General features: G+C 37.4%; 1 protein-coding gene across 1 annotated transcript in view; it reads left to right on the top strand.

The window, feature by feature from the left end:
- The window catches only part of TTC29 (tetratricopeptide repeat domain 29), a 231,430-nt gene that overhangs the window by 84,604 nt on the left and 133,892 nt on the right, over nucleotides 1–12,934 (top strand). The window contains exons 2-3 of the mRNA XM_074865178.1: nucleotides 5,155–5,251; nucleotides 9,027–9,110. Of these exons, the coding sequence (XP_074721279.1) occupies nucleotides 5,160–5,251; nucleotides 9,027–9,110 (176 nt within the window). The 5' untranslated portion in view covers nucleotides 5,155–5,159. The remainder of the gene's footprint in view (nucleotides 1–5,154; nucleotides 5,252–9,026; nucleotides 9,111–12,934) is intronic.

Here is a 12,934-nt window from a genome sequence, read left to right as displayed (position 1 = left end):
CTCTTTATGTAAATGTCTTAGTGTTCCAAGAACTTCTGAATATGAACACTGATAGTGCATACAACTTCTTAACATGTTCATTCAAAACGCTCTAATGCCAGTTTCCTTTTAGTAACTGAAGTTGAACTGTCCTCCCACATTATCATTTGAATAGAAAACAACTCTTCAATATCATACAACATAACTACATCAGCTGCCATCTTCCCAAATGCACAAAAGAAATATGTCCATGTTTTAATATTCCAAGTTTGTCACTAATTATGGTTAAAGCTGACATCTTCATCCCTTAATAGAGTTTCTTGCTATTTACATCATTTTCTGTATTCTAGACTTGAAAAAAACTTTCATTTTCCTCATTTTAACTGTTGACCATATGTATATTTCCTTTATAACCTTTTACTTCCCACAGTAATTTTCTACAATTCCTAGCTTCCAGCGTACATGTATGATACCACATTCCTTATTCTGCTTCATCGATGTCTTGTAAACCACCCTGGCTTTTCAGCAAATGTATTCCTTAGTTGTGAGATTATGGCTTTCTGGGTATCTGGGCTAACATCCTTAAACAGTTTCCAATTATCATTCTCCCATTTTAGATTAAATTCTTTCTCCCAACAGATTTACCTTATAATAGTATTCACCTTATAAAATTAGCCCTTTCGAAGCATTAAGTATATATATTATTGGTTTGGACTTAATTCTGTTTGCACATAACAAATGTGATCAAATCATTATCAGTTATACCTAAGCTATGGCTAATTTTTAGCTCTGTGATCAATTCCTTTTCATCTGACAAGTTGAGGTCTAATATAGAATTCTCTTCTGGTGGATGCAACACTTTTTGAGTTAGGAAATTGACATTTAAAATATTTTGAAATTCCAAGTACATTTTAACACTGGCAGCATAAGACCTCCAGCATATGTCACTCAGATTGAAATTCACTGCAGTAGAACAGTGTTTTCCCTATCTGTTGTAGGTGGGTAAGGCATAGGTCATGCTGTTCTCTAGTGTGATTTGATATCAGCTAAGTACCCTGTCAACTTCTGACTTATCCGTTAGAACATTGACCCATAAACAGTCAAGATCATTTGCTTCCGATTGCCATCAACTCAGAACAGGTAATGCCATTTTTGAAGTGCTTTCTGTCCACTTGATCTTTCCAAAATAGATTATAACAATCGATTTTTAACATTCCGGTTTTCCAACCAGTTTTAGCAATAAAACCTAGGTCAAACCTCTGCTAAAAAATGCCCTCTTCTGCTGGTGTCAAGTTTCCAACAGTAAAAAAGAGGCTACTGAAAAATCTCTGCTCTTTGTGTTCTTTAGCATCCCGATTATGGTTTCTCTTACCGTTTTCATTTGCACTTACCAAAAGCTCACTGGTTCCTTCTCACTATTTCTATTTCTTATAAGCTCCCAGACTCCCTAGCTGATCAGTCCCTTAGAACAGTTCCTTTCCTACAGTAAATTAAGCAGCAGGCTCTCATCAACAGAAAGTGACAAAATTTTCCACAAACCAAAAGCCTTCATGTTATGTCATTTACTTAGAGGTTAAATCTAGTCTTTTCTACTTGCTCTTTCCCGCTGCTCGAAAGTCCTGAAGGATGTCAGAGATGAGAGGTCCTGTAAGAAAAAAGCCTGCTCACTGCAAAGGTTCATCTATAGTCCGAGACTGCCCACAGACCTCCCTGAAGTATTAGTCACTGATTTTTTTACTTCCCAGCTTAGAGACTCCCTTAGCTTTGAGAGACGCTCCCATTTCAGATAAGTTCATCAGAGCTCTAGGAAAGCACACGAACACTTTCCACTAGCTGGAGGACCCACCCGTTAATGCTGTGACCCTCGAGCTGTGCGGATTTCTCCCAGCTTCCACCTTTTTCACCGTCTAAATCGCCCTTCGCGGCTCCCCTGGCCCGCAGGCCTCCCCCAGGAGGGAACCGCGGGCCTGCTTCCTCACAGCGCCCGAGGGCCGAGGTGCCTCACCCCCGGGGCGGAGGGCCCTGGCGGGGCGGGAGGCCGGCGGGGCGGAAGAGAGGGCGGCAGGCCCTCAGCGCCGCCCGCCCCTCAGCGCCGCCCGCCCCCGTCGCCATGGCGAGGCGGCGGGCGTCCGGCCGAGCGGCCCGGCTGTAGACCGCGGCGGCGGGTCACGGAGCCCTTCAGCACCGGGTGCGGTGGGCACGGCGGTGGAGACCTGGTTCCGCAGCCACGCCATGAGTAGAGGAGGTCCGTTCCCCTGGAAAGTTCAACTAATTATTTCTTTTTTTTTTTTTTTTTTTTTTTTTTTAACAGACTGAGACAGTACCGGAGCCAAGGGTTGGGGGTATGTAGCGTATGGGGGTGGTTAACAGGTGAAGAAAAAAAAAAAGTATTCCTGCGGGTGATTGGGTGAGGGTGGCTGGCTTCCCGCAACCGGGGCTGGACAGCCACAAGGCCGCAGGAGGTTCAGAATATGGGTCGAGTGCTGCAAAACCAAGCCCTGGTTGGGGCTGTGACCTCATCCAGGTTACCTGGAACAAATTACATCTATCACACTGGCTATAGATTTTAAAAATTAATTGGGTCTTTAATCAGTCGTATCAGCACTTCCAGCGCAATAAAGCAGCATGGCTCTAAGTCTGTCCTGTCACACTCTGACGTCCTCTTATTTTATGAGGTGCTAGGTAGCAGCAAATACATCCCGAAAAGCAGCTGGATGTAGCCATGCCTACTTCCCAGGCTGCTTCCCTTTCTGGAAAATCCTCAGCCTCCAGTTAGGTTTATGCATGTCCAGGAAAATGCATGGGGAGGACAGCGAACAGGTTTCCTACAACATGCTGGGAAAAGCCATTGCAATCAGTTGGTGTTTTACCTTTAGCTTCCATGCAGGGTGGAGCAATTCCAGCCTGTGGAGAGATTCCCTTGATCATGGGATTAGGTATAGCACTTCCTTAGAAACAAACTGCACTGCCTTATCTTTGGCTGAATTCTGTGGGTGTTTGATTAAGTAAATGAGATGTGTCTTGGGCCTTATAATAAAGGAATAAGATGTAAAGGGGTTAGCATTCTTTCAATGATCAGCAATGAAATTTATGTGAATGTAATAGCACGCATTTCAGAAGGATGTGTTGCTGACACCTTCTGTCCTGCGTCTGGTTGCAATTTACCTGTAAAGATTACAGTTACCTTGGAAATGAGGGAAAACCACGATCCATTTCACTGTGAAAGCAACCTCCCGGCTCTAAAATAAAAATTAAATTCACATTATTATGAAGCAGATATTTTTTCTCATTCCCAAAGTTTGAGTTTGAAATAAAACTCAAGGCAATAGTTTTAATCCTTGTGAGGCAGTAATGGACTCAGAAAAATGTCTGCATATGTGTCTCATTTTAGTGTGAGACCTGTGTGTATGCCAGCCTGTCCATCACATACTTGATTTCTGTGGGGTGGGAACCTGGAGCATGTGGACCAGCGAGGAGCTATTGTATGCTCCAGCCACGATTCATGTGCCTCAGATCTGTGGAACACCACGAAGTACACCTACCCGTCGATAGCTTTTCATGGTTGCAGTGGCTCTACTGGGGCTTTCAGAGTCTCCTTTTAGCAGTTTAGCCCTGCCTTTTCTGTCTTGTAGCTGCAGATGGTCAGACCTCCTGCCTTGCCAGATTTAACAGCTGCCATTAAGACATGGTCTGTTTGCTCTTTCTCACCTAATGCCTCAGAACTAAGAGGCTTGTAGAAAGCTTTGCATCTTCTCTGGACTTCAATATTGTTGTTCCAAAGTTTAGTTAGTATTTCTCACTGAATAGTAACTTCCTAAAAAGAGATTTTCCTTTTTATATTGCTTCTGGATACAAATCTGTCATTTTCTATAAGTATTATAATTTTTTATAGTGATGAATTACCCATATGTTTTTTTCTATTGATTTTTTTTTCCATGACACACTTGTGTAAAATGTTGCTGCCTCTGATTGTAGATTAGTTTATTTATAAATATTTTTTTTTCTTTCTGTAACAAATATTATCATTAGTACTAATCCCTAAAAGAATGACTTAGGGGGAATATCATATTCTGTCATCTTTTCAACCTATATTTGTCTTTGTTATTCTATTCTAAGTAACACCAAAAAAATTACTTCACTATAACTGTAGCAAAATATTGCATCAATGAAACGGCTTTTGATCCCAGGAAGGCTAATATATAAAATATCTACTAGTCTGGTGCTGATCATTCAGTATCAAGTTGATTAATATCTAACATTTATTTCCCATAAAATAAATGTCCTTTCACTAAATGTAGCAAATAGTTAAATTCTTCCCCTCCCCCCCTCCCCATGGTATTCTGTTTTCCCATTCCTATTAAAAGTTTGTGCCTTGAGGCCTACCAGCAGGGCATGCAATACCTACATTAAACCAAATTTAAAAGTAAGGGTGCTCCTGCTGCTAACGTCCTCAGATCACAGACATGCAAAATGAAGGAACTGGCAGCTGAAACTTTAATGGTAGGAAGTGTAGACTGAATACTTGGGGAAAAAACGCAGTAGCTCTATATGACAAAAAAGTCCTATTATCATTTATGTACTTCAAAATGACGAGCTATACGATTCTACATAACTGTGGGGCTTTCGGCTTTTGTTTTAAGTACAACCCTGTGTTGTAAGTATAGCATTGCCTACATTTTTTATTCAAATGATTGTCACTATTAATAGTTAATAGTTAACGTTATATACACGTTATATAACGTTATATACACGTTATATAACGTTACATACAACGTTAATACAGTGTTTGTTGTTGCATTGCACACTGCATGTTCAATCATTTCTCCACCTTCTGTATTAACTTAAAATATTATTAATACTTGGACCTAGATGACTTGAGGAAGCACAGGGAATCACATGCAGGTTCCTGAATCAGTTATCCCTGTGCAAATCAAAAGCACTCCAATGAAAGAGAGAAAACCATTGAAAGCAAGATCATGGCCATTCCTATGCATTATGGCCTACTCAAGTAATGCTGAGGCCTGAAAAGATTTGTGTGGAAACGGAGTTCGGTTTTACACATAACGCACTGGAAATAAAAGAGAGTTGACTGGAAAGCAGCACAAGAAGAATAAGAAATCTCATCACTCTGAAGGCACTGTTTCAAGTAACTTTGGGTTTTTTTGTTTGTTTTAGTTAAAATGAATGTGTTGCCTCAAGCAATCCTACAAGGCTCTGGGGAGCATCCCAGGTTCATAGAGCAGACTTTTTGCTCCTCATTAGACTTTGCAAGGTATGTACCTCTTTTCTTTCAGAGTATCATTTTTACTGTGAACAGCTTCAATCAGCTATGGCAAGGTGACAAATTATGTTTGCTTTTTTGCAATATTTAAAACTGCAAAAATCAGAGGCAAGGAAATTCTCTCTTAGGAAAGTTTCATGATTAAAAGGAAAGAAAAACAAAATAGGAAATGTGTTGTGTTTAAAGTAGATATTTCATCCCGATTTTTCAAAACCACTTCAAAAGCCATAGCAAGTTATTTCCATTTAGCATTGATACGAATGTAGGTCATTGAAAATGTGCTTATTTGGATGAAAAAAGAGGATTTGTTTTTTCATTCAGTCACAAAACAGTTTTGAATCTCTCAAAATATAATGAATAAAACTGGCTTGAAAAAACATTATCCTGTACTTAATAACTGAGTTAACAACAATGCCGTAATACTTTCAAGCCATCATCTTGCACACGCCTACATGGCTTTCTGTTCTGTTGCACTGATTTCTCCTCTTAGTTACTTGTATCCATATAGTTTTGTCTTCCTCAGTGTGCACTGGTGTCTCAGTTACTATTCTGCCCCACTGTGCTCTTTTTCCTGGAATCACCTCCATTTCAGAAAAAAATGTGGTTATTTTCTTTTCTTCTTCTTCCTCCTATTTTTTTTTATTTTTTTATTTTTTTCTCTGCAATCCTGCATTCATCCCCCTTAGCCTTTGGCATCTCAGAATTCAGCAGCTCCATGTCTGTGTCTAAAAGCAGTAAGGATCTAGAAACATGGCATCCTTGGGCCAAGTCTTTCTGAGGGGCTCATGCTGATAGGTGTCCTCTCAAACATTGATAGAATAAGGACATACAGCAATGTCTTACAATTTTATATATTTTTTTAAATCTTTTATGGCTGAGGCCATGTTCTACAGCCATCACTTTTCCCAATATCTACATTGCTGAAGAACTCACCCCAGAGGTAGTCTTGTTTCTTCCCTTTACTTGGGCTGTTTCATGTTCAAGGTTATTCTGCAGCAGTCCTATAGAAGTTGTGCCTATTTGCAGCAAAGTAATAGTTTAGACCATGCTGTTAGATGCCTAGTGATTAGAGCAAGACAAGTTCTGCTGTTTTCTTTGATAGGAAATGTTGAGAAAACTGGAGTCTGAGTTAGCAGAATAGGCAGTGGGGATAGAAAGTTATGTGAGCATCAGTTTGGTCCTTTATGAGAATTTGTTCAGTTCTTTATTTAAAAAGTCAGGTGTACTTATCATGAAGTTTCTTTCTAAAAATAATCAGTAGCTATTTTTTTGCTGTGTAGACTCATAACAGAAGTAGCTATAGGAATGCATGGTGTAAAATGTTAACTCTGGAATAGGTGTCCATTGGATTAAAATATATTTGTCTTTAATAAGTGAGTGATTTAAAATTAAATACAAGCCAATTTACAGGTGAAGTAGATTTTTTATGAACTATTTATGAAATATGGTGAGTCATCATGGAAACACTGGAGAAATAAGGCTAAAACAGTTTGGAAAAAGCAAGTGACAATTTCTGGAAGAAAAGAAACAATGTCTTAGCCAGCGCCATCCTCCCCTCATTTCTCTATTAAGAAACAATATCCATTCCAAGTCACAGTCTCAGTTCTTCACATTAATTACGTATATTGTTTTTAATTCTCATTGCATATAACAAGCCATTTTAAATAATAGTTATTTGAGATGATGGAATTTTCTCTGTGTACTTTTTCCTATGTATCATCTGCCTGTCTTTTCTTTGTTATTGCTACATTAACATCATTGATAATAACAGCCAGGAGGAGATAAGTATTCATTGTTTTTAGTAACTTAAATTCTTCATGATGTGTCACCATGTTTGTAGTTGCATCAGTCCAATGCAGAACTTATGTAAACAGTAATTGGTTTGCAAATTGTTGCTTTTGGTTTTTTCCCCTTGGCTGTAGTTGTCTTTAAGTTAGAGGGTGTTACCAATTGGAACTCAGAAATTTATACCTTGACTATAAGGCAGATGACATTTTAAATTGCAATGATTCTAGGGACTTTTCCCCTGATGGTTTTTTATTAAAATACCTTTGAGAAGATAATGAGAAGGCATCAGGCTTTCCTGTGTTCCAGTTTGAGATGATTTTTAACTGCAGTGTAGATTAAATTGCAGCAAGCTGATAGTGATGCCTAGGAATTTGACTGTTGTAGTCGACTGTTTCAGTTTGGAGGTTTGCACTCCCCTGCACCCCGTCCTCCCCATAGCTGCTGTGTTCCCTTGGGCTACTGATGTGCAGAAAGCTCATTTTTGCAGTCTTCAAGTACAAAGGTCAGCCAGGGTTTTTTGTGTTGTCTACTGAATATATTTAATTACCCAGAGATACTATTTTTCAATTTTTCTATTACCTCATATAAACCTATTGTACCTGGAAATATGTTTTACATCAGTTTAAAATATACAATAATTACCTTATCTTCATTATCCTAATGACATTAAATTGTGACTATTTTGGTGTGAAATTTTTGATACTGATTAAATTTTGGTATTGGTTATAACCAAATTTTCGTGACAATATCCATAAGTTGTACATTTTGCATGGTCAGTAGCAACTCACATGGATTGTGTTACGTGCAGCTTGCAAGCATAAGCCTCTGTTGGTGCAGCTCAGTAGTAGCAAATTCTGGAACAAATGCCATATTTGTGTCGGAAGTTTTCACTATTACATTGTTTTAAACACAGACATGTCAAAATATCTCTACATTCCTTAGCTATTTTGTTTTCATTTAAATGAACTTCATAAAGTGTCTTTGGTATTCTCAGAGCAATAAGGAGCATGATGCTTATATTAGCTAACATTATGAAAAGAATTTACTCTCATCCCTGTAATGAAAGACAGCAGTGTAATACAGACAGAGAAAGAGGAAAGTAATAGATTTATGTGGAACACTAATGTTGAATTTCTTTTATCTTTGAGTGATTAACCAGACAATCTTTATGCTCTTTTAAAGAAGAATAAAAATAAATTCACATTACTTTTATCAAGATAATGCCCTCTACAGTTGGGATATCAGAATCTATTTAAATACACCTTATAGCCAGTAAGTACATATTATTCTTTAAAATTCAAGGCCTCTCGTGTATCAGAGTGGACATGCAAAAAGATGATGGCTCAAGTGAAAAGTGAAATAATATCCAGTTCAAATTTAAAAATTGGATCCATGCATCCTGAAATTTGCTGTTTATTCTAAAGCCCTTTGGCTTACCCCTTTAGTGGACCACCTTTTGCAATATGCTGCTCAAACTGTGGAAAGCTGAGAGCAGTATTAGAAATCTGCATTGCTCTAAGGAAAGCATTTTGAGCTGGGTCTGGGATTGTTTTTTGTTGATTTTCTTGGTTTTAATTTTGAAAAACTTAAATACAAAATAGATTGGCCACTCTGGTCCATACTGATAATGCAAAAGTGTAATGGTTCTGGTTTAGAAAACCGTTTAAATGTGGATAGCTTAAGCAATTATTGATTTAGGTAATACACAGTTTCTTCTAGTTTAGATAGAAATATCAGATAACTAGATCCTTGAAAACTAATACCAGTTCTGTTTTCTTTCAGAAATAAAGATTTGAAATAGCTACAGACCAAAAAAATTAAAAAATATTTGTATATGTTTATAGAATATCTGATATATTACTTTGTCGATATTTCGGGTTTTAGCTCTACTTGGCAATGCTAATATATTATATATGCTGCAGAAGTCTATGTTAGCACCTCACAGTGTTTCTTTTAATTTTTTTTTATTTAAATTTAGGATTCATTTGATCAAAGACAAAGATGACATAGATGATTATTTGGCGAAGAATATCAAAGGGATGTCAAAACAAGAAGCTGCTGCGTAAGTTGGCTTTTTTGAGGCATTTTAACATCCATAAGTTTATTGTTTCCTTTGTTTCTAGTCATCATAATCATTTAAATTTAAAGTTCCCTAGGCCCTACCCTTTTTAGTGGAACTTGGCATTTAAAAATTGAAGTTGATATTAAATAATGATGGTTCATTTCTCCTGATCTTAAATATATCAAAGCATTTAACTGCTTGGTTTTACTAATTTGTATATTTACCAAAGTATTATATCACATTTGTAACATTACTGTTAAGACTGTGTCAGTAATTATATTTGAAATTGTGCTGCTTTTTTTTTCTTTTTTTTTTCTAAGTCTCTGTGAAATATCTCCTCTGGGGTGGAAGCTTAGTATACCGACATACACATTCTTGTAATTCTGAATTATTATTTAGCCAAGCCCAAGTGCTGACTTCTGCCATGAAGCATTTAAGACACCATTAGTTATTTAAAAACCCAATGAATGAAAGAAATGTCGATAACTTTTGCTTTCTTACAGCTGAGGTATTTACATTTAGAAGTTACAAGAGACTATGGCTGACTTATTCTTCTGGAGTCTTTTAACAGATCTGGGGTTCAGCACCATCAAAATTAATGAAAGAATTCTAACAAATCTGAATTGCTGGTTGCTTAAGTGAGATGATTTATTTATTTCAATATTTAAATAATAAAAAGATGCGTATACAAGGGCTCTAGGCACCTTAACAATTAATATTGCAAGATCACCCTTGCAGCACAAAAACATTCTATCAGTCAGACAGGAATTCAACCAGCTAGTTTCTTGCAAGACATGCCTCTTTTCTCCTTCCTAGCCTAAGAATGTACCTGCGACCTTTCCCTAAAAACTTTCAAATGAAAATCTGGAAAATTAACGGATTTGAGTTCAGGGGTGATAACTTTGACAGCATCCTAAGGCCATACCATATAATTCTCAGCCAGCAGACACACTTTGCTTTCCTGTGATACATATCCAATTTGCCTTCACAGTGGTAACTTGATAAAGCTGATAAGTGTCCTGACCGTCAGTAGAAAGATTGTAATGTGTCTGGTCTGATGATGTAGGAGAGCAGTCTAAAGCAAACTTGTACTGCACTTCTTTTATTTGGATTAAGACGAGGTTCAAAGACGATGGACTAAAGATTAGTTCAGTTATGGAATTGGGCAGGACCTTCTCAATATGTCATCCTAGGGTTTGCAAAGTTCAATTTGCTCCTTTGTTTCTGTAGGAGAGACTCTGTTATCATGGTCACAGTCTGTGGGAGAGAGCAGCCTGACAGTGACAGGAAAGTGAGTTAGGTGAGGCAGTGGGAAGTGCCATGTTACTGCTTTGTGAGTACACATGGTTCATGTGGGACAGTTACCTTTGATCATGCTGTCATACTAATCATGCTAGGTGTCATAGCTGGTTTAGATATTCCCTGCTTAAAGACAAGGAACCTAAGATTGGTCTGTGACTCGGTCACATTCTGCATGAGCTGGACCAACATAAGGAACAGATCCTTCCTGAGCAAATGCTGTGTTGACAGAGGTCCTGTCCCCTGAACTAAGGGTGACATAGTTGCACTGTGAGGGGTGAAAAAGTACCCGACCTCAGGGAGCAAGCACAGAAATAAGTACATTCACTTACTGTCACTCTAGTTCCGCACCAGTTGTGCGGTGCTGCTGTAGTTAGTACACTGCAACAGTTGTTGCAGACTGACTTGCCTTCCCAGTGAGCTGTTTCAGTCTTCATCGCCGGTGGATTTCCGCAGGACACACACCATGCAAGGGACAGAAGGGTTCTCTCTGTGATCGCACAGGAAGTCACGGCTATTTTAGGAAGGCCTTGGGGCTCCAGAGTGCATTTTACAGCTCTGATTTGATCAGGTCAGCCTTTTACTGCTATTAAAACAACAAAAAAATCCCACAAACAAACAAGCCGGAAAAAGAAAAACAACCCCAAAACCCCTCCTATGTGATTTTTCTTTTTATATCCAAACCCTAAGTCTGGAAGTTGTGGAAAAGAAAACCAGCAAGGGAATCCACAATAAAGTGAGAATTTTATCATCTGTTCTGCAATACCTACACAAAGTGGGGTGTTTCCTTACCATTTAGTAATACGCTGGTTTTCAGTTATCAAAGCCTCTTAGAAGATTAAACTGAAATATATGTTTTCTGGTGTATTTCTATGGAGATTTTTTTAAGTGCATATTTTAAAAGACTACATTCATGTTCTGTGTATTTAATTATTCTCAGAATTTTTGCTTTTGATAATAAGTCATCAATTACATATATATAGTATGTAATTTACTAATGCTGTTCCATAAACCTGATACAATCATTTGAGAGCAAACAAATGGCAACAAACTAGCAGCTACACACTTATATTAGTACTAGACTAATCTAGTTATAGAAAACTAAATGCATCAACTGTAATTTTAAGACAATTTATAAAGCAAGGCAATGCCATATCTGTAAATGATCTTCCTGAAATCAATGTATGTCTCAGCAGACAACAGATGTTTTTATTAAAAACATGTGAGCAAAGCTTATGCTGTGTAGTTTTTTAAATATTGTTTCCATTCCAGAAGTAGATTATTTCACTTCTTTATAAAAGGATAGGATATCTTTCTTTTGCCACCTAAATATCTGTACTTTTGTTTAATATGGAGGTTAACTTAATAAGTCAGTCATTTTTTTGTCAAGACAAATTCTTGTAGCCACACTTTTTTTTGGTGCATGTTAGGCGGATATCAAATTTATTCCTAAATAAAGGAATGTATGGGTAGTATCACATTTATGGAAACAAGCATCGTTCTTTAAAGCTGTTCCCTAAAATTGTATCCTTCACAACATTCTTTAAAATTAAGATAAGCTAGTTTCTTCGTAGTTGAAGGAAACAGAGGTATCCTTTTATTATACATTATTGTACTCTGTTCCAAACTTCAGCAAATGAGAAGAATTCCATTAAGTGTTCTTATGTTATAATACCATTTTTCTGTGAAAAAATGTGGAGATGTTTTTCTTTTTCTTTCTTTGTAATAATTTTTTGTCCCAGGGTGATACGATAGAAGGGGAAGAAAAAACAGTGCTTAAGAAAGATAGTACTTTAATTATATTAAAACAGTATATTGCTTTGGGTTTTTCACTGATTTTGTTTTGCTTCCTTCTCTAAGACTTTAACTTGAAAGAAGAAGTGAATGTGGTGTAAGAAGCTGGAAATGGAAAGAAAGTAAATGTTTCCATTAATGCAGAATGTGACTGCTTTCTTGCCACAGAATTGGGCTTTCGTAAGCTTATGACAAAGTTGGCTGACTCCACTGACCTTCAGGGTGCTTTCCCTGATACTTTCTGTTCTTGTCTTGGTCTTGACTCACCAAATCATTAATGGCTCAAAATCGGGTTGCAATAAAAATTAAAAATTGTCCTTATGACTGATCTAAGAGTCAAAAAGTTCATGATGAGCTGTAAAGTAAGGCATCAAGAGATTGATTCCAGGGTTGAATCTTCAAATGAGTTTGGAGCCTAGAATGGACCGGAATTTTATATTGTCATTCCTGTTTTCTGATCTTTTTGTCAGAGCCAGAAAGATCAAGTAGCAGTTCTTTCCACTTCATACAAATGGAAGTTGTCCAAAGATGACCCTATCATCAAAAAAGAGTTAGAGGCTAGAAAGAGAGACTTTGAAATCTTTTTGATGAGAGGAACAGTTTTATTTAGTAGTAACAAAAAAATATTACATTAGCGATTTTTCTAGATGTATTTCTGTGAATCATATGATGGAGTTCTAGTGTCCTCACTCAAGACTCATTGGTAGTCAGGTGACATCTAATTTATTATA

Source organism: Strix uralensis, chromosome 4, assembly GCF_047716275.1.
Source record: "Strix uralensis isolate ZFMK-TIS-50842 chromosome 4, bStrUra1, whole genome shotgun sequence".
Taxonomy (NCBI): Eukaryota; Metazoa; Chordata; class Aves; order Strigiformes; family Strigidae; genus Strix; species Strix uralensis.
The sequence above is the reverse complement of the archived record's forward strand: the minus strand, read 5'-3'. Positions and strand labels throughout refer to the sequence as shown.